We start from the raw sequence: 22444 nt of genomic DNA on the forward strand, positions 1-22444 counted from the left end.
ACTACCTTGCCTGCCTCAAGATGTACACTGCCCAGCCATGACTCAGTTTGTCGCTTCAAGTACTCGGCCAGCACCTCGGCGGTGTGTTTGTCGCCCAAACACATCATCTGCAACACAGCCTGCTGACGCTTTCCATTAGCTGCTCGATAGGGGGACACATCGTGTGCAACAGTGGCAGCTGCAGATGGAGTGCTCGTACGACTGCGCTCTGTGGACGAGCTGTCGCTTCTGGAGGAGGAGGAGGAGGAGGAGGGTCGAACGCCTACAGCCAACTGTTTCCTATACCGTGGGCTAGGCAGCACTGTCCCACCACCGCTGTCCCCTGTGGACCCTGCATCCACCACATTAACCCAGTGCGCAGTGATGGACACGTAACGGCCCTGGCCATGCCGACTGGACCATGCATCAGTTGTGAGGTGCACCTTTCCGCTCACTGACTGCTTGAGTGCATGGACAATGCGGTCTTTCACATGATGGTGGAGGGCTGGGATGGCTTTGCGAGAGAAGAAGTGGCGACTGGGTAGGTCATAGCGTGGTACTGCATAGGCCATGAGTTCGCGGAAAGCTGTGCTTTCCACCAACCGAAAGGGCATCATCTCAAACGAGATTAGTTTGGCAATGTGGGCGTTCAAACCCAGTGTACGCGGATGAGAGACTGAGTACTTTCTTGACCTACTCATAGTGTCTGGGAGGGTGAGCTGGACTTGAGAGCTGCATATGGTGGAAGTAGCGGTGGACAGGGCGGACTGAGAGAGGGTTGATGATGGTGATGGAGTTGGTGTTCTTTCTGATGGCCTAGAATCAGTCTTTCGTTGATATAACAGTGGCATTCCCTGACTGCTGTGGCCTTGCAACGACACCTCAACATTTGCTGCTGTGCTAACCGGTGGGCTTACAGTGGGGGAAACAATGTAGCGTTGCTGACTACCTTCGTTGTGATCAGTTGCACATGTGGCACTTGAGGTTTGGTGTTGTGTCCACGCTTGCAAGTGCATGCTGGTTAAATGTCTAAGCATGCAACTGGTATTCAAATTTTTCAGATTTTTCCCTCGGCTAAAGGTCTTTGCGCACTTCTTACAGATAACCTTGGCCTGATCATGAGGATTTTGTTCAAAAAAGTGCCACACTGCACTCTTCCTACTTTGGCAGACATTTTGCGGCCTAGCACGCTGTGATCTTTTGACCCTCTGGACAAGCTGTACAGCAACTCTTTTGATGTTTGGAACCTGTCTTTGGAGTGCTCCGGGCCTGCCAGATAACAGCTGTTGCGATGTCGATGTCTGCTGTGGATGCTCCTCATCTGAGCTATTGGAAGCAGCACCCTCTTCCCCCAATGGATGCCAATCTGGGTCAACAACTGGGTCATCCATCACCTCCTCTTCTATGTCATGTGCACCTTTCTCTGTGTCACCGTGTATGGTGGTATAGTGTGCGGGAAGGGGCACCTGAGTCTCATCAGGGTCAAAATCTGGCTCTGTACACTGCGAGGACAATGTAGTGCTCTGAGTGAATGTACCAGCAGAATCATCCATCAGCGGCTGTGCATCAGTGCACTCCATGTCAGATTCATCTTGGCCTGGGTAATTCACCATTTGACTTGATAATCCAGGCATGGTATGTGAAAACAGCTCCATGGAGTAATCAATAGTATGGCCTGCGTCATCCTTCAATCTTGGTTGGGGTGAAGGACACAAGGAAAGGTGTGGTTCATGAACATGAGCCTCCAATGACGACTCAGTGCTTTTACTTTTTACAACTGAAGAAGAGGAGGCGATAGAGCTGGAGGCTGAGTCAGCAATGTAAGACAAAACTTTTTCCTGATGCTCTGCCTTTAAAAGCGGTTTGCCAACTCCTAGAAAACTAAGCGTTCGAGGCCTTATGTAGCCAGACGATGACGCAGGGTCAGCACCTCCTGCATTCGGTCCTATTTTGCTCTTGCCACTACCATCAGATCCACCACCAACACCATCATTACCAGCTGCCAACCCCCGCCCAATTCCACGGCCTCTTCCACCAGCCTTCCTCATTTTTGGTAGAAATGTAGACAAAATCCAACAAACTATATAGTAATGTAAAACAAGGTACAAGGTGTCTATAGGACAGGGGAGTTTTAGAATTTCTGCACACACTTGTGGACAGTGGACACTTGTGGATTGTGTGCGGCCCACTGATATCTGAGCGCTATGTGACACGCTCGATGGCACAGCTGCCTGTGACCAAAGTGACGAGAGGATAATGGAGATTTTGAATCTCTGCGTACACTTGTGGACAGTGGACACTTGTGGATTGTGTGCGGCCCACTGATATCTGAGCGCTATGTGACACGCTCGATGGCACAGCTGCCTGTGACCAAAGTGACGAGAGGATAATGGAGATTTTGAATCTCTGTGTACACTTGTGGACAGTGGACACTTGTGGATTGTGTGCGGCCCACTGATATCTGAGCGCTATGTGACACGCTCGATGGCACAGCTGCCTGTGACCAAAGTGACGAGAGGATAATGGAAATTTTGAATCTCTGCGTACACTTTTGGACACTGGACACTTGTGGATTGTGTGCGGCCCACTGATATCTGAGCGCTATGTGACACGCTCGATGGCACAGCTGCCTGTGACCAAAGTGACGAGAGGATAATGGAGATTTTGAATCTCTGCGTACACTTTTGGACACTGGACACTTGTGGATTGTGTGCGGCCCACTGATATCTGAGCGCTATGTGACACGCTCGATGGCACAGCTGCCTGTGACCAAAGTGACGAGAGGATAATGGAGATTTTGAATCTCTGCGTACACTTTTGGACACTGGACACTTGTGGATTGTGTGCGGCCCACTGATATCTGAGTGCTATGTGACACGCTCGATGGCACAGCTGCCTGTGACCAAAGTGACGAGAGGATAATGGAGATTTTGAATCTCTGCGTACACTTTTGGACAGTGGACACTTGTGGATTGTGTGCGGCCCACTGATATCTGAGCGCTATGTGACACGCTCGATGGCACAGCTGCCTGTGACCAAAGTGACGAGAGGATAATGGAGATTTTGAATCTCTGCGTACACTTTTGGACACTGGACACTTGTGGATTGTGTGCGGCCCACTGATATCTCAGCGCTATGTGACACGCTCGATGGCACAGCTGCCTGTGACCAAAGTGACGAGAGGATAATGGAGATTTTGAATCTCTGCGTACACTTGTGGACAGTGGACACTTGTGGATTGTGTGCGGCCCACTGATATCTGAGCGCTATGTGACACGCTCGATGGCACAGCTGCCTGTGACCAAAGTGACGAGAGGATAATGGAGATTTTGAATCTCTGCGTACACTTGTGGACAGTGGACACTTGTGGATTGTGTGCGGCCCACTGATATCTGAGCGCTATGTGACACGCTCGATGGCACAGCTGCCTGTGACCAAAGTGACGAGAGGATAATGGAGATTTTGAATCTCTGCGTACACTTGTGGACAGTGGACACTTGTGGATTGTGTGCGGCCCACTGATATCTGAGCGCTATGTGACACGCTCGATGGCACAGCTGCCTGTGACCAAAGTGACGAGAGGATAATGGAGATTTTGAATCTCTGCGTACACTTTTGGACACTGGACACTTGTGGATTGTGTGCGGCCCACTGATATCTGAGCGCTATGTGACACGCTCGATGGCACAGCTGCCTGTGACCAAAGTGACGAGAGGATAATGGAGATTTTGAATCTCTGCGTACACTTTTGGACACTGGACACTTGTGGATTGTGTGCGGCCCACTGATATTTGAGCGCTATGTGACACGCTCGATGGCACAGCTGCCTGTGACCAAAGTGACGAGAGGATAATGGAGATTTTGAATCTCTGCGTACACTTTTGGACACTGGACACTTGTGGATTGTGTGCGGCCCACTGATATCTGAGCGCTATGTGACACGCTCGATGGCATAGCTGCCTGTGACCAAAGTGACGAGAGGATAATGGAGATTTTGAATCTCTGCGTACACTTGTGGACAGTGGACACTTGTGGATTGTGTGCGGCCCACTGATATCTGAGCGCTATGTGACACGCTCGATGGCACAGCTGCCTGTGACCAAAGTGACGAGAGGATAATGGAGATTTTGAATCTCTGCGTACACTTTTGGACACTGGACACTTGTGGATTGTGTGCGGCCCACTGATATCTGAGCGCTATGTGACACGCTCGATGGCACAGCTGCCTGTGACCAAAGTGACGAGAGGATAATGGAGATTTTGAATCTCTGCGTACACTTTTGGACACTGGACACTTGTGGATTGTGTGCGGCCCACTGATATCTGAGCGCTATGTGACACGCTCGATGGCACAGCTGCCTGTGACCAAAGTGACGAGAGGATAATGGAGATTTTGAATCTCTGCGTACACTTGTGGACAGTGGACACTTGTGGATTGTGTGCGGCCCACTGATATCTGAGCGCTATGTGACACGCTCGATGGCACAGCTGCCTGTGACCAAAGTGACGAGAGGATAATGGAGATTTTGAATCTCTGCGTACACTTGTGGACAGTGGACACTTGTGGATTGTGTGCGGCCCACTGATATCTGAGCGCTATGTGACACGCTCGATGGCACAGCTGCCTGTGACCAAAGTGACGAGAGGATAATGGAGATTTTGAATCTCTGCGTACACTTGTGGACAGTGGACACTTGTGGATTGTGTGCGGCCCACTGATATCTGAGCGCTATGTGACACGCTCGATGGCACAGCTGCCTGTGACCAAAGTGACAAGAGGATAATGGAGATTTTGAATCTCTGCGTACACTTGTGGACAGTGGACACTTGTGGATTGTGTGCTGCCCACTGATATCTGAGCGCTATGTGACACGCTCGATGGCACAGCTGCCTGTGACCAAAGTGACGAGAGGATAATGGAGATTTTGAATCTCTGCGTACACTTTTGGACACTGGACACTTGTGGATTGTGTGCGGCCCACTGATATCTGAGCGCTATGTGACACGCTCGATGGCACAGCTGCCTGTGACCAAAGTGACGAGAGGATAATGGAGATTTTGAATCTCTGCGTACACTTTTGGACACTGGACACTTGTGGATTGTGTGCGGCCCACTGATATCTGAGCGCTATGTGACACTCTCGATGGCACAGCTGCCTGTGACCAAAGTGACGAGAGGATAAGGGAGATTGGATTGCTTTTAAAAAAGCAGTTTGCGGAGCAGTGGGTAAACAGCAATGCCAGCGTGTCAGGAAGCCTTAAAAGGCAGCCCAACAACCAACACCACTGATACACCACAATATAGCCTCCCCTTGCACTGCACACACAGTGACTTGTGTGTTGTGCAGGCCAAATCGCTAGCAGCAGAAGCAGTTTTTTTGTCTTCTTCCCTGCCTAACGCTCTCCCTACAGAATCAGCAGCAACCTCTCCCTATACTAAGATCGGCAGAAGTAAGATGGCGGTCGGCGTGCACGCCCTTTTATACCCCCTGTGACGCCCACCCAAGCAAGCCAATCACTTGCATGCCCTTCTGAAAGATGGTGGTGACCCGTGCCTATGTCATCATGTTGCCCACAGTGTCTGTGGATCCTGATTGGCTGAAAAAGAGCGCAAAACAAACTTTTGAAACGCGACTTTGGCGCGTAAGTCGCCGACCTCGTGGCCGACCTCATCCTAGGGTCGGGTTTCGTTTCATGAAACCCGACTTTGCCAAATGTCAGCGACTTTTGAATTTTTTCGACCCGTTTCGCTCAACTCTAGTGGTGACTATTACGGCCATTTTGAAGTCGGCCATTTTGGATCCAACTTTATTTTTTTCAATGGGAAGAGGGTCATGTGACACATCAAAGTTATTGAGAATTTCACAAGAAAAACAATGGTGTGCTTGGTTTTAACATAACTTTATTCTTTCATGAGTTATTTACAAGTTTATGACCACTCATAAAATGTGTTCAAAGTGCTACCCATTGTGTTGGATTGTCAATGCAACCCTCTTCTCCCACTCTTGACACATTGATAGCAACACCGCAGAAGAAATGCTAGTCTAAGGGGTCAGATTACTTGTAGGAATGCTTGGACCTGACATCCATAATGTGATGGTGCACCATCTTGCTGGAAAAACTCAGGGAACGTGCCATCTTCAGTGCATAAAGAGGGCAACATATGATCATGTAGCAATTTCAGATATCCAGTGGCATTGAGGTTTCCATTGATGAAGAATAGCCCCACTATCTTTGTACCCCATATTCCACACCATACCATCAATTATGGGTGTCAGGTCCGAGCATTCCTACATGAACAGTTTCCTGGAAAGTGGATTGGTCATCATGGGCCAGTTGAATGGCCACCAAGGTCTCCCGATCTGACCCCCTTAGACTTTTATATTTGGGGTCATCTGAAGGCAATTGTCTATGTTGTGAAGATACGAGATGTGTAGCATCTGAATCAATGGGTACTGGAAGCCTGTGCTAGCATTTCTTCTGTGGTGTTGCTATCAGTGTGTCAAGAGTGGGAGAAGAGAGTTGCATTGACAATCCAACACAATGGGCAGAACTTTGAACACATTTTATAAGTGGTCATAAACTTGTAAAAAAAACTCATGCAAGAATAAAGTTATGTTAAAACCAAGCACACCATTGTTTTTCTTGTGAAATTCCCAATAAGTTTGATATGTCACATGACCCTTTTCCCATTGACAAAAATAAAGTTGGATCCAAAATGTCCGACTTCAAAATGTCCGCCATGGTCACCACCCATCTTGAAAAGTTTTCCCCCTCCCATATACTAATGTGCTACAAACAGGAAGTTGATATCACCGACCATTCCCATTTTATTTAGGGATATCAATATAAATGGCCCACCCTGTAGAAAGACTGATGTGAACCACTTCAGTGTTAAAATAACGGTTGACTCCTTATACTTGGACAATGTACAGCTTCACACGTAGCACACATTGTCTTTCTGTCCCTGGCAAATGCATGTAATGGAGAGTCATCATCACTGATGCAGGTAATAAATTGCTACACTTGATCAGTTTTCATTACATTTGGCAAAACCATCTTTTATAGATTTCTTAGCCTATCTACACACAACACCTACGTAATTGCTGAAGATACAGTAACTCTGGTGACCTACGTATAGCGTATTTTGTCTGAAAAAGAAATAAGTGAGATTTAATCTGGTTCAACGGTGTGGTCTGTTGTCTCAAAAATTTCATTTCATAAGTCGGTTAAAAAAAACGTTAATTGGCTTGCATTTTGCTCCTATATAGGTTTTGGTCGTGATAATACCTGGATTGGTCTCAATGACAGAACGGTAGAACAGGATTTCCAATGGACAGATAATACAGCACTGGTGAGTGAGCTAGACCAATTACATGACCTGCAGGTGCATCAATTTATCAAAACTTCCATGTTTGCATGACATTACACTGTCTTAAATTCATAACTTTGTCCTGCTTTCAGCTTGACTGATTTTTTGTAAACTCAGTCCAATTCTGCCAGCTTGGATGTTCTGAGCTTGTGCAAAAGCTATGTAAGTGGGTTGCATAGAGAGTGGCTATGTTGTCGCATGTCGCACTTTATAGAATCTACAATATATTCTGTAGGCTAATGCGGTGAATCCATCTCCGTGACTACATTGTTATGCATATTGGTGTCTAATTTCAAATGTAACTACTACGTATCATTTTTTTTTTCAAAGCAATATACACACTCTGATATTAATGTCTGTTACAGCAATTTGAGAGTTGGCGGGATCAACAGCCTGATAATTTTTTTGCTGGAGGTGAAGACTGTGTGGTAATGGTTTCTCATGAGGAGGGCAAGTGGAATGATGTCCCGTGTAACTACAACCTGCCATATATCTGCAAGAAAGGGACTGGTAAGAATGCCTTCATCTGATAAAATTTCTTAATATGAACTTTACTCATATACAGTATTTTTAGCATCGAGTATGAGCGGCAGACATATAAGCTCTTATGCTCAATTAGGTTGTTGTCTGAGGAATGTTCTGCCATTCTGAATATACTTGGGCACGCAAATCACTAAGACCCTCTGCTGGCAGGTTACTTTACCAACCAATGACATCCCAGTCCTTCTCGATGGGAGAAAAGTCTGGAAACACTGCAGGCCATTGAAGTGTGTTTATACCATGTAGGATGGTCATAGTAGCATCAGCAACACTATTACTTGCATTGTTACATTGAAAAATGGCTCCTTTGACATCTTGTAGAAATGGCCATACCACTGGTTCCATGACTTAAATCAATGTTGGCTATAATTGCATCCAAGACAAATTCACAAGTCATGGCTGAAGAACATAGACCTCCCTTCCAGCCTACATTGTCGTCTTACCCTGCACCAAGGCATACATGTAGCTGGATGTCTGGCTCGAATCCAAATGTCATGTGAATGCCTTTTGATGGATTGTGTAGTCACTGACACCTTGGGCTTGGTATGTGATGTAAATTTTTGCTTTCAATTTAGAATGGATCAATCATAGGATAAGTGGTACGGCCATTTCTACAAAGTGTTCCAGGAGCCATTTTTCAACACAACAATGTCAGGCCATATTTTGCTCATGTTACTGTAAGTAGCTTTTGTGGTCTAAATACTGTATCCTACCACTTCCTACAGCACATATAAGACATTATTGGTCTGTAATTGCAAAGTGAGCAGCCAGCAGCAGATCTTTATGACTTGTGTACCCAAGTATAAGAAATAAACAGTTTGTGAGATGCAGTGATTAACCGGAGACAGACAAGGGGTTAACAAGGACTTACTAAACAGGCAATAACAAGTAGTACTTCACACAGGGAGGGAAAGATAATCAGAAAGAGAACACACAAAACAAGACAACTTATCAGTTGCAGTTCTGGCAGGGGAAAGGCTGGAAAATCTCCCGGCAGCGTGTCAACTGATGTACAAAGTCTCTGGCTCTGCTACGGAGATACGAGTAGCACTGTCGCCCGACAGTGCTGATGGATTCAGTTCTGCTTGACTTGGGTAAGCTGGAATGTGGAAACAGTCCTTTATGTGAATTCCTCAGAAATGGCACCAGACACGGGTCATGAGCACGTGTACAGGCCGCAACACCCGGCGGTCTTACGGAGTAGTCTCTAAGCAGTTTGTCCTGTATCTCAGGTAAAACAGGGGTATCCAACAGTGCGAGAACAGATGGTAACTTAATAGCATCATGAGAAGTCTTAAGGTTAGCACACTGAGGTATGGGAAAAGTGGAGTTGTCAGCGCAAGCAGCGGAGATGGAGTCAACCGTCTCCTGTCGCCTTCACGCCAAGTCTGACCCGTTCCCACGCTCAGGTCTCCTTATATACCCTCGCGTCCCCTGCTGCCTGACAGAAAGGGCTCTCCCTTTCAAAGGAAACCTCCCCCGCCAACAGTGGTGACAGCCCCAAGAGTTCTGGCCTTAAAGGACACCGCTGACTCCATCTAGACTCATCTTCTTAGACCCCCCTCTCTTTTCACTCGTCATTCCACGGGTGAGGCATCTTGAGCATAACTAGAGAGTCTTTTTACAGGTTTAGTGGTTTGCCGCCAAATAAACTGATCCTGATTGTACCGAATGGGGGGCTGTGCAGCCGTTGTTCATTCAGAGCGACGTAGATTGGAAGGAATAGTGGAACCTACTTGTGGAGATAAAGCCGAATCTGCACCCATTGTAACGTTTTCTTCTGGGGCTTCGGGACCATGATCCGCAGACATATCTTCAGATGGTTGTTCGAAACTTTCCTCTTCCTCATCCTCCACAGCCACAGGAGGCACCTCCTCAGGAACATTGGGGTCTTCTAACCTCTGCATGGGATCTTCAGAGAGGCACGTCCGAAGCATATTCCTATGGTGGGCGCATTCTCTTCTCCTTCTGGAGAAACCTCATATACAGGTCCTTCCACACCGCCCCGATGCTTCACTCTGTATGGCCTGCTCTCCCACCGATTTTCCAGCTTGTCACGGGGACGTTTCTCCCGCACCAACACCCGATCACCAACCTGAAGATCTGTCCCCCGGAGAGGAAGCTTCTCAGAGTGCTCCAGCTCCCGGAGCCGTGTCTGAACCAAACAATATACGTTCTGTAGATGGTGACGATGTTCTCGGACCCAGGTAGACACCTTCATCTGTGGGTAGTCCTCTCCTGGATCCAGTTCCAGCTCCGTGACTTCTTTCCCTGTTCGGCCGAACAACAAGGAGTAAGGAGTGTGACCTGTGGTTTGATGGACTCGGTTATTATAGATCCACACGCGTTCAGAGACGTATTCTTGCCACCTAGCTTTCCTATCATCTTCTAGGGTCCTTAGCATCTGAATCAATGTACGGTTAAACCACTCACAGGCCCCATTTCCCTGAGGAGGATATGGTGTGGTATGTGATCTGTCGAACTGGTAGATCTGTCGTAACTAATCCATCACTTTTCCCAGGAAACAAGCTTATTGATCCGAATGGATCTGCTGTGGGCATCTATACACCTGAATGAAGTATTTACAGGCCACTCACTCACAGGCCCGACAGAGTCTACAAGCTTCCACGACCGCTGCTCTCAGCCGTGGGTGGTAAACGAAACGTTGGAGCCACTGGAACGTTTTTTCAAAACTGAAGTGAACCCCTTTTTCGTGAGCTTCAGTGGCCAGAGTAGACAACACTGTCTCCGATATCACTACCTGCCAGGAAACCCCCAGTTCTCCCTCCCCGAAGTTGAACCTTCCAGTATAACAGTCAGTTTCTCATCTGGAGGCGCTCCCACTGCCGGAGGATCTTCAATGCTTCTGGAGTCAGAGCAATCCGCTGTTCTGGGCTAGGCAGCTTCTTCAATGTCACCCAGTGTCTGAACAGAGTGAGTTCACAATCTTCCTGCTGCAATTGAACCCAACTCATCCCTAGATCTTCCCAACACTCCTTCATGACAGAATGTCTGTATTTGGCCCAGCGTGGCCGCCACCGTCCCGGCGGTCCTTTGGAATTGGGGAATCTCTTCTCCTTCTAGCAACTCATCTCTACTCCTTCCCGGTGGTGCATGTCTTGCTCTAGACAGGGCGTCAGCGTGTGTGTTCTCTGCCCCCTTCCTATAGGCGATTCGGTACCGGAACTTTGCCATCCGGGCCACCCAGCGTTGTTCCAAGGCCCCTAGCTTGGCAGGTTATTATCGGTACGTACTAGCACCTCTGAGCCAGAAAGGTATTCTGCGAATCTCTTTGTCATAACCCACACAACGCCAGCAACTCCAACTTGAAGAAGCTGTAATTGTCCAGGTTGCCTTTGGAATCGTGAAGGGACCGACTAGCATAGGCGATCACCCTTTCTTTTCCATCCTGCACCTTTCAACAATACAGCCCCAAGTCCGTGCAAGCTGCTATCAGTGTGGAAAATGAATGGTATAGAGAAGTCTGCATAAGCCAGTACCGGGGCTTCGGTCAACGCCTTTTTTAGCTCACAAAACGCCTTCTCCTGCCTCTCCTCCCAGCGGCTGGATTGGCCCTTGGCATTCGGGGGTACCCCCTTCAGGAGTTTGCGTAATGGTTGCACCACCTGAGCAAAATTCTTCACGAAGCGACGGTAGTATCCCGTCAATCCCAGGAATGCACGTACATCTTTCACGTTCTCCGGGGTCGGCCAGTCTCTGATCACGGCAATCTTTTCCTGTGATGGCTTCACTCCCTCGGCGGAAACTATATGACCCAGGTACTCAATCTGAGTCTGGATCAAGTGGCATTTTTGGGGTTTCACTTTCAGCCCATACTTCTGTAAATGGCTCAGCACTTGCTCCAGCCTCCGTAGATGGTCTTCAAATGAGGCAACATACACAATGATGTCTTCCAGTTAGATGAGGGTGGCTTCAAAGTTCAAGTCTCCTAAACACCTCTCCATCAGCCGTTGGAATGTACCGGGGGCATTGGCCAGGCCGAATGGCATCCTGTTGAATGAAAAGAGGCCCATGGGGAGTATAAAGGCCGTCTTTGCCCGATCCTTTTCCGACATGGGCACTTGCCAAGTAGCCACTGGCGAGATCCAGTGTCGAGAAGAACTTGACCTTCCCCAACACAGACAGAGACTCCTCAATCCGGGGCAGAGGGTATGAATCACATACAGTACAGGCGTTAAGTTTATGGTAGTCCACACAGAACCTTAGGGTCCAGTCCTTCTTCCCAACAGCACAATAGGGACCGCCCACGGACTCTGGCTCTCCCTAATGACATCCACCTGCAGCATTTGACTGAGCATTCTCTCACTTCTGCAGCATTTGACTGAGCATTTCTATCACATCTTGATGTAACTGGGGAGAATCTGCTGGTAGCACTCTCGAATAGGTGCTGTATCCCCCATGGGAATTTTGTAAGTGCCATGGTGCAGCCAAAGTCATCGTCATGGTTCGAAAAAGTGGACTGATATTGCCCCAGTAACGCTTCTGCTTGATGCACTTGGGTGGATGTGAGTTCGGACAGTTCTGCACGCATCTGTTCTAAGACGCGCTGACCCTCTTGAATGTATTGAAGTTCAGCCGTCGAAGAGATAGTGACTTCCACCGACCATGGGTCTTCCAGATTCACCGCTAGCTGTATATCCTGGGGTGGTATGACTTCTTCAGACATGCCCACTACCCAAGCTATTTCACTCCTGCGTGGGACAACAATCTCCTGATCTGTGAGGTTCATGCAGCGTACCAGCACCGTTCCCTCTTGTACCACGGCCAGTGTCTGAGCCAACAAGAGTCCAGCAGGCAGTTGTTGTACTACCGGGAGTTCCAATTGAACCTCCACCCCCTCCAGTGGGGCATGTGGTCAGATGGGTAGGGTTAGCACAGTCTGTCCTGGTGGTAGGGTGATTTGAGCGGATGCCGGCACCATCACTTTTCCTAGCGTTTCCCTTTGACTGGAGACTTCCTGCACCTGGGCTATATGAATCAACTATTGAAACACCTGCTGCTGGGAGGTGTGTGAACTCCACTGATTTAAAGACAAGTGAGATGGCTCATCACTCAGCAGCTTCCCAAACTCTTTCAAGATATTCATCCCCAATGTAACAATGTGACCGTGGCCAGCCTCTTCCTGGGTCAATATGATACACCTCTGCCCAAGACCCTTCCCACACAGGGAAACCTGCATCCATACCACCCCTGCGACTGGCATGGGCAGGTGATTCGCCGCTGTCAACTTTACTACAGGGCCCCACTCGGGCCTGAGGGTTTCTGGGAAGTGTCGGAGGAAATACGCCTCGGGCATAGTGGTTACTTGCGATCCAGTATCCACCAGGCAGCGCACAGCCTGACCATCTAATTCAGCCCATACCAGCGAACATGTAGATACCAGATTCGTGGGACTTTCACTACTCCTTCCATTTCATTCTGGCTCCTGGCGACGTCCCCCAAGCTCAGAGCCTTCTAGTTTAACGGGTGGCGTGGACAGGGCCCGGCCAGTTGTGGACATTCTCTAGCCATGTGTCCTATTTATCCGCAGTTATAACATGCGAAAGACCTCTGCTGATGGACCCTTTGGCCCTCGTTGTGGGCTTTTGCTTCGCCTTGACTTCTGGCGGTACACTGGCCGGTCTCAACTTTCTCTTTCATTTGGGCCAGTTCCCTTTGAATATTCACCAGTTCTCTTTGCATCTCTTCAACCCATTGGAGTTCAACTGCCGACTGTACTGCTGCTTCACCACTCTGGACCATTCCTACCAGGACTGTCACCCCCTGCTCCTGTTCACATGAACGGGCCTGTCTCCCTATGTCAGCAAAAGTAATACAAGAGTCTACCCACACCCGCTCTCTCAGGGTCTGTTTGATCAGGGTGTCCCGCAGGCCAGTCACCAACAAGTCATGCTGCACAATATCTGTCGGCCCTATCCCCATCCCATCTTGTCTGACAATGGCAGTGTGTAATTCTAGTAGAGCATTCATATATTGCATAACTGTCCCCTCCACTCTTTGCATACGGCTAAACAGGAGAGTCCTAAGTTTCCCTATGTAAGTGGGGTCCCCATGGGTCACCTCTAAGATCTGGAGTGCTTTAGCAAATGTGTCTCGGTCCCGGGGGGTACGCAGCATCACAGAGTCTCGAGCCTCTCCATCCAAAGCCATAATGGCCACCTCAGCCTCAAGTGCGGGGGTCATCAGATGCATTCTCATCATAACCCTCATGTATTCCATCCAACTCCACAACATAGTATTAGACCCCGTAAACTTCGGCAAGTTACTCATCATGGCCCCCAGAGAGATGCTGGTTCTGAGACCAGCCGCATGTTCTGCTGTCTCCGCACTACCAGACTGCATCCTGGTGACTACGCCAAAATGTAAAGAATAAACAGTTCGCGGGATGCAGTGATAAACCGGAGACAGAGAAGGGGTTAACAAGGATCTACTGAACAGGCAATAACAAGTAGTACTCCACGCAGGGAGGGAAAGGCAATCAGAAAAAGAATATACAAAACAAGAGAACTTATCGGTTGCAGTTCTGGCAGGGGAAAGGCTGGAAAATCTCCCGGCGGCATCTCAACTGATGTACAAAATCTCTGGCTCTGCTATGGAGATACGAGTAGCACTGCCGCCCGACAGTGCTGATGGATTCAGTTCTGCTTGACTTGGGTGCACCGAAACATGGAAACAGTCCTTTATGTGGATTCCTTCTAAATGGCGCTGGACACGGGTCGTGAGCATGTGTATAGGCCGCAACAACCCATGGTCTTACGGAGTAGTCTCTAAGCAGTTTTTCCTGTATCTCGGGTAAAACAGGGTATCCAACAGTGCGGGACCAGATGGTAACTTAATAGCATCACGAGACTGAGGTATGGGAAAAGTGGACTTGTCAGCGCAAGTAGCGGAAAGGGAGTCAACCATCTCCTGTCGCCTTCTCGCCAAGTCTAACCCATTCCCGCTCTCAGGTCTCCTTATATACCCCACGCCCCCTGCTGTGTGACAGAAAGGTCTATCCCTTTCAGAGGAAACCTCCCCTGCCAACAGTGGTGACAGCCTAAAGGACCCTTTACATTTACATTTAGCGATGCACCAGCGATCCCGACCACGGTCAGGATCGCTGGTGCATCGCTAAATGGTCGCTAGTGAGCTGCCACACAGGCAGATCTCACAGCGACGTAGCAGCAGTGGTCGTTACTTACCTTTCAGACACGGCGATCCTGACGTCCTCCCGGCCACGTCCACGCATCGCTCGTCAGCGCCAGCAGGAAGCCTAGCAGGACGAGAAATGGACCCAGCCGATCTCACGTGATCAGTGACAGAAGCGGGGGAGCTGGTCGGAGGTAAGTATCACACATAGCAATATTGCTGTTGCATCACAAAATCGGTGATTGCTAGCGATATCGCTATGTGTAAAACCTCCTTTAAAGGGCACCGCACACCGCTGACTCCATCTCGACTCATCTTCTTACACAAGTGTATACAGCATGGCTTAACTTTCCTCAGAAAACCATTAACCCCATTCATGACCAGGCTATTTTCTGTTTATTTTCTTTTTTACTTTGCCTTCTTTCAAGAACCGTAACTTTTTAATTTTTCCATCCATATAGCAGTATGAGGGCTTGTTTTTTGGTGTCAGGGAACTGACAAATGATGTAATTTAATTGTTATATGTTAGATAGGGGTTAGTAACCTCATTGATAGCATATCAAGGTGTGTAAGTGCATGTATTTCTGAATGTGGCGCTCATACTTAACCCCTTAGCGACCGCCGATACGCCTTTTAACGGCGGTATTTAACTGTACTAAAACCACAGCGCCACTAATTCATGGCGCTGAGGAGAAAGTGCATAGAGGCCCACAGTGTCGGATTTTCTCCGGGGTCTCGGCCCCCGTTTATCACCCCCTTAGTTAGGCCAACATAACGAAATAAAGAAAATATTTGTTTTCAGTTTTCCATTAGGGTTAGGGTTAGGGCTAGGGTTGGGCTAGGGTTAGGGCTAAGGTTAGGGTTAGGCTAGGGTTAGGGTTGGGCTAGGGTTAGGGTTGGGCTAGGGTTAGGGTTAGGGTTGGGCTAGGGCTCAGGTTAGAGCTAGGGTTAGAATTAGGGTTAGGGCGAACTAGGATTAGGGTTAGAATTAGGATTAGGGATTAGGGTTGGGATTAAGGTTAGGGTTAGGATTAGGGTTAGGGGTGTATTGGGGATAGGGTTGGAGCAAGAATTGAGGGATTTCCACTATTTACCAACTTTGGGGGTCTAATAATTGGGTCTAAAAGATCACTTTTGTGGAAATAAAAAAGACTTTTTATTTTCACGGCTCTGCGTTTATAAACTTCTGTGAAGCGCTTGGGGGTTCAAAGTGCTCACCACACATCTAGATAAGTTTCTTAGGGGGTCTAATTTCCAAAATGGGGTTACTTGTAGGGGGTTTCCACTGTTTAGGCCCATCAGGGGCTCTGCAAACGCAACATGACGCCCGCAGACCATTCCATCAAAGTCTGCATTCCAAAAGGGCACTCCTTTCCTTCCGAGCTCCCCATGCGCCCAAACAGTGGTTCCCCCCCACATATGGGGTATCGGCGTACTCAGGACAAATCGCACAACAACTGTGGGGGTATGATTTCCCTGTTACCCTTGTAAAAATAAAAATTTGGGGGCGAAAAATCATTTTTGTGGAAAAACAATGGATTTTTTATTTTCACGGCTCTACGTTATAAACTTCTGTGAAGCACTTGAAGGTTCAAAGTGCTCACCACACATCTAGATAAGTTCCTTAATGGGTCTAGTTTCCAAAATGAGGTCAATTGCTGGAGGTTTCCACTGTTTAGGCACATTAAGGGCTCTCCGAACGCAACATGGCATCCGATCTCAATTCCAGCCAATTCTGCGTTGAAAAAGTCAAATGGCGCTCCATCCCTTGCGAGCTCTGCTGTGTGCTGAAAAAGTGGTTTACCCCCACATATGGGGTATCGGCGTATTCAGGAGAAATTGTACAACAAATTTTGTGGTTGATTTTATCTTTTAACACTTGTGAAAATAAAAAAATTGGTTCTGAAATAAATTTTTTGCAAAAAAAAGTTAAATGTTAATTTTTTCTTTCCACATTGCTTTAGTTCCTGTGAAGCAGTTAAAGGGTTAATAAACTTCTTGAATGTGGTTTTGAGCACCTTGAGGGGTCTAGTTTTTAGAATGGTGCCACTTTTGGGTATTTTCTGTCATGTACCCCCCCAAAATGACTTTAAATATGATGTGGTCCCTAAAAAAAATGGTTTTGTAAATATTGTTGTAAAATTGAGAAATCGCTGGTCAACTTTTAACCCTTATAACTTCCTAGCAAAAAAAAATTTTGCTTCCAAAATTGTGGTGATGTAAAGTAGACATGTGGGAAATGTTATTTATTAAGAAATTTTTGTGACACATCTCTCTGATTTAAGGGCATAAAAATTTAAAGTTTTAAAATTGAAAAATTTTCAAAATTTTCGCCATATTTCCATTTTTTCATAAATAAACACAAGACTTATTGAAGAAATTTTACCACTAACATGAAGTACAATATGTCACGAAAAAACAGTCTCAGAATCAGCAGGATCCATTAAAACGTTCCAGAGTTATAACCTCATAAAGGGACAGTGGTCAGAATTGTAAAAATTGGCCTGGTCATTAAGCTGCAAACTGGCTCTGTCGCTAAAGGGTTAATAATGAATAAATTGAGATGTTCTGAAAATTTTCTTTCCATTTTGTCATTATTGATATGTCTTTTGATCCTGTGATTCCCATAAATTCATGACTTTTCCTTTTTGGTGTTGCAATTTAAATATTGAGGAGTATAGTTTAAATGAAAGGTTAATTACGGTAGATGTTTTGTTCAGTAGTTGAGTTCACAATTTCCTTTCTATAGTGCTTTGCAGCACACCTCCTACAGTGAGAAATGCCCATGTCATTGGCAAAAAGAAGGAGAAATACAGTATCCATTCCACGGTGCGGTACCAGTGCCAAGATGGCTTCATACAGCGACACGTACCAACTATTCGATGTCACAAGAATGGAAGATGGGACAAGCCTAGAATTCTTTGTGTTAAACGTACGTATGCCTATATATTTTGTTTCTTTAAAGAATAGATATCATGAAAAATAATGAAAACAATGTAATAATGAAAAAATAATGAAAATAATGCAATTTCCCATTCAGTCCATTTTTATGAATGTTCCAACTCTTTTTTTAACTACCAGTCATAACTAATTTTCTATTTTTATAAGCTTTTATTTGTACAAAATACAGTATCATTGATGTCAACATTATGGCTTACTCACACCCCTCAATGCTGTGGTGAATTCCATAACCAATAGTCTCAGGACTCTGTTCTTTTTACTTCACTTTCACTGTTCTTTTCCATAGAAATGAATTAGGCAAATGGAAACATTGTGCACCACCTACGTAGAGAGGAGACATCTCATAATGTATGGCTGGGTTTAGGTAAACGTAAAAATCTGTCTGACAGAAAGTGTGATTCTAGTTGCATGGATGAAATGTTCATAGTGTAGACCTGTGAAAAATATTTGTTTATCTTAATTCTGTCACAAGACAAATATGGTATCAAGCAGTACCAATGAACAGCCATCGAAATAAAGGCAGTTTGCACTATAGGATGACATTACATCCTCTAGTTCTGGCTCCTGTACTGTTTCCTACCACTAGGGTCAAGCAACAATGGTCTATTATTCTAAATTTTAAATCATCTAAAATAAATTGTCTATATTAATAATGTGTGTATTAACTCTTTTTTCTACCAAACAGCCCGAAGACATCACAGGACACGAAGACATCATCACCAGCACAGACACCATCCACACAACCAGCATCATAACCACCACCACCATAATAATAATAACCACCACCACCATCATCACCATCATCACCACCAGCACAAATCCCATCGTGAGAGGAGAAAAGAGGAGCAGCACCTATACCGGAGAGCTAAGGACACATACTATTAATGAGCATCCACTTATTGTCCCTGCATTCCATCTTCTACTGAGAAACCCACCTTGTTTGGGAGCAATCAACATGATGCAGGAAAAGACATCAATTTCAGAGCAAATTAGTATTAGATATTTTCAAGAACATTCCTAGTAAGTCCCTGCTGCAAAAAGTACCAGACAAAATATCAATCTCATTACTGTTTTGAGTAAATCTGGTGTTTAGAATTGTGCAAGTCTAACTGAGCACCATTGTTTAATAAGCCAAATGAGAGTATGAAAATAGGTACAAAATTCAGAACATCAATCAACACCATGCATTTTATTGTTTTATTTGTCATATATCCATCTAGTTATATAAGAACAGACATCACAACATCTTGAACTCTATGTCTTGGCTATCGGATCCATCTTATAGCCTCCTTCTTTGACAACATTACCTTAAGAAGAAGATGAAGCTTATCTGATTGTTGAAGAGTGGTCTTCCATTGTAGAAGCTCACATGTGACTTGCCTTTATGCATGTGAAGTAGAAAACCTAAAAATCCATTAAAGGGACAAGTCTATATGTTAAAGTAATGGAAGACATTGATGATTAGATGTGTTTAACAGGAAAAAGCACACCAATAATTCAGTAACTGAAATGTCATAGTATATTTTGATCATCTTACTGCTGTGGAACCATATTCCTGAAGGATTCCTTAATTGTGTTCTCTCTAACAGTCTATGACTTTTAATATGGCATGGTTTTGGTGTTTTGAAAGTGTTATACGACCCATTTTCTTAAGGAAGTTACCATAGAAAAACATGTACAACAAGAAGGAATTAGAAGTATCTATTACCTGCTTAACATTCATTAACTCTCATTAAATTGACAGCATAAGAAACATTTACATCTTATACCACAGTTCCTATGGAGCCAACCACAATGTTGAAGTGAACTCTGATCTTCTATCATATTGCTTCAAGGCAATGTAAGGATAGATGAAAATTACGTGCATCATTTAGAGCTCACATTATTTCCTTTAAGCCAAATAAATGGACCACTAAGGTGCTTCTTGTTCCTTCTTGTTCTAGGTGCATTTAATCAATAAATGGAAAAAAGGAATGTCCTCTCCAATATAGAGCAGTGGTCTTCTTTTTCTCAGCTCCAGTTCTAGGAAACAATGTATTATGCCCTGCTCTACCAGCATCATTATGTAATAGGCAAATTTTAGATTTCTGAAGGACTAGGGAACGGGTTGGTGAAGGGAAAGTTATGGGTGGGAAAAGGGTGGGGGGCTCCATCTTTTGTATTATTACTGTTTGCTTACAAATGAAATGTAGTGCCGTTTTGTGGTAGGAATATTATCTTCTAGTTCTTGCTGGGTCTCTTGCTCAACCTTTGTTATTGAAAAATGTGGGTATGAGTGAGTACATTTATGCATTTATATATCTTTTGTGTACATGAAGAAAAAGTCAAAGGATGGACTTATGGGCACTGATACTTTTTCCTGTATTCTCTCTACCTGTTTGGCTATTACAAAAAAAAAAACAGGAGACACAATGGACCATTTGTAATGGTCTGTTATTATGGAAGAATAACATAACCTATGCTGCGCAATTACAGAGAACAGACTATTGGAGGAAAAATAGTAGTGTACAAGTACCCTAGCGTCCATCTGTCATGTTTTCCAGCTATGATTGTGTTGCTTTGAACGTGGTCATTGATAGAGATATGTAAGGCAATCATAATCTGATTGGCTTTTGTGATCTTTTTAGGTTACAAAAGGGTATAATAACATTGAGAAGTTAAAAGAGCCATGTATTTGATTATTATATCACATTCTTTATAGAATCGACATTGCAGAAAATGATTATGTGACTTCCCAGAATTCTTTTTGATTAAAAGATAAACAAATCAAACGTCTTTACACAATATATTTGTCATCGTTTGTGTATAATGTTGCAGATTTCTACTTTCAGCAGAATCATCAGCATTCAGACATTGTCTTTGAATGAACTGTCTTAGACCACGTGCACACACTGAGTATTTGGTGAGTTTTTTTGCCTCAGTATCTATAAGCCAAAACCAAGAGGGGAACAGAGGAAAAGGATCACAGAAACACCTACTCCTAGTTTGGGCTTACAGATACTGTGGTAAAATACTCAACGTATGCAAGTGCCCTTACTTCGGACATAATACCAAACATACCATGATTACTGTAATATCCACACGTTATGAAGAATTCAAGGTATTAAACTTTAGATATGTTTTATTCTTCGTCCTCCAGCACACAGCATAACAGTTGCATTCCCATGCTACACAGAAGTGAAACCGAAACTTACCTTCTCATCCCTCTTGTCTCCACCCCCCAAGTCCCATAAGTCTGGCTTGCTTAAAGAGACAGATCTAATTATTATACATTACATCATCCCCCTTTTTTTTTTTTTTCTATAAATAACCCATATTACTGATAAATGCAACAACATGAAAACGTCCAAAGAAATCATATGTCCGTTTTGTCTTATTTGTTCAATTCCAAAACCAGAGAAAACAAACAAAAAAAACAAAAAAACAAAACAAAACTGTAATTACACTTCTTCAATAAGCCTCGATGGAGCTCTTCTCTCTCGTGTAGGATAACGTCTGGGCTCATTGAGAGGGTTCATTATTGATGGACCAGCTACCTCTTGTTGGTCCTCTCCACCATCGGATACCAAATCTTCCACCAAAGAGAGTTCATTGTCATCATTCTGCGGTATGACTTTAAAATATGAAGAATTTCGCGTTATGGAGTGTCCATCTCGTTCAGCTGTGATCATGCTGCCTTTCCTTTTAGTAACATAATATTTTGCAGGACCATATACAGGTGAGGTCTTGTTGGTTGGTCTTTGACGTACCACCACGACATCCCCTCTTTCGATGGCACTTGACTGTGTCCTTCGCCTTCTGTCTGCATAACGTTTCATGGCTTGTTTGTTGGAGAAATCTGTGGATCTCACTGAGGAGTCACTCGGTCGGGGATGGCTGGTCACATCAGGGAGACGTATACGCAGGGTTCTGCTGAACATTAAATGAGCTGGAGCAGCATTAGTAGTGGAGTGTGGCGTATTGCGGTAATTACGCATGAATTTGTATAATGACTGTTTCAGTGGGATGTGCTCCAGACTCGCTGCCTTGATACGTTTCCCCAGAGTGCGCATAAAACGTTCCACAATTCCATTGGCTTGCGGCCAGCAAGGTGTGATTTTCCTGTGATTGAATCCCAAGTATTCAGAAAATTGTGTAAACACATGTCCATTGAATGGAGGTCCATTGTCTGTTTTGACCACTCTTGGAATACCATATGCGAGAAAATGTCGTCCAGCTCTGGTATAACATTATTAGCAGATGTTGAAGAGATAAATGAAATGACAGGGTATCGAGAATATTCATCAATTGTTACGAGAATGTATTGGCCATTTGGCAATGGTCCATATATATCGACTGCCACTTCCTCCCAGACAGCAGTGGGTAACGGAGACATTTGTAATGGCTCTAAGGTTGATGATGGAGTGATTAATTGACAAGTAGAACAGCGTCTAATCTTTT

The 22444-nt window shown here is 45.3% G+C and overlaps 1 protein-coding gene across 2 annotated transcripts in view; it reads left to right on the forward strand.

The window, feature by feature from the left end:
- Nucleotides 1-20788, forward strand: part of NCAN (neurocan) — a 491928-nt gene extending 471140 nt beyond the window's left edge. For both annotated transcript variants that reach the window (XM_073555129.1, XM_073555130.1), the window contains 4 exons: nucleotides 7251-7333; nucleotides 7717-7861; nucleotides 17793-17975; nucleotides 18690-20788. In XM_073555129.1, the coding sequence (XP_073411230.1) occupies nucleotides 7251-7333; nucleotides 7717-7861; nucleotides 17793-17975; nucleotides 18690-18889 (611 nt within the window). In that variant the 3' untranslated portion in view covers nucleotides 18890-20788. The remainder of the gene's footprint in view (nucleotides 1-7250; nucleotides 7334-7716; nucleotides 7862-17792; nucleotides 17976-18689) is intronic.
- The last annotated feature ends 1656 nt before the right edge of the window (nucleotides 20789-22444 follow it).

The sequence above is a fragment of the Dendrobates tinctorius genome, unplaced genomic scaffold (assembly GCF_039654945.1).
Source record: "Dendrobates tinctorius isolate UK_male_01 unplaced genomic scaffold, ASM3965494v1 ptg000219l, whole genome shotgun sequence".
NCBI classification, from domain to species: domain Eukaryota; kingdom Metazoa; phylum Chordata; class Amphibia; order Anura; family Dendrobatidae; genus Dendrobates; species Dendrobates tinctorius.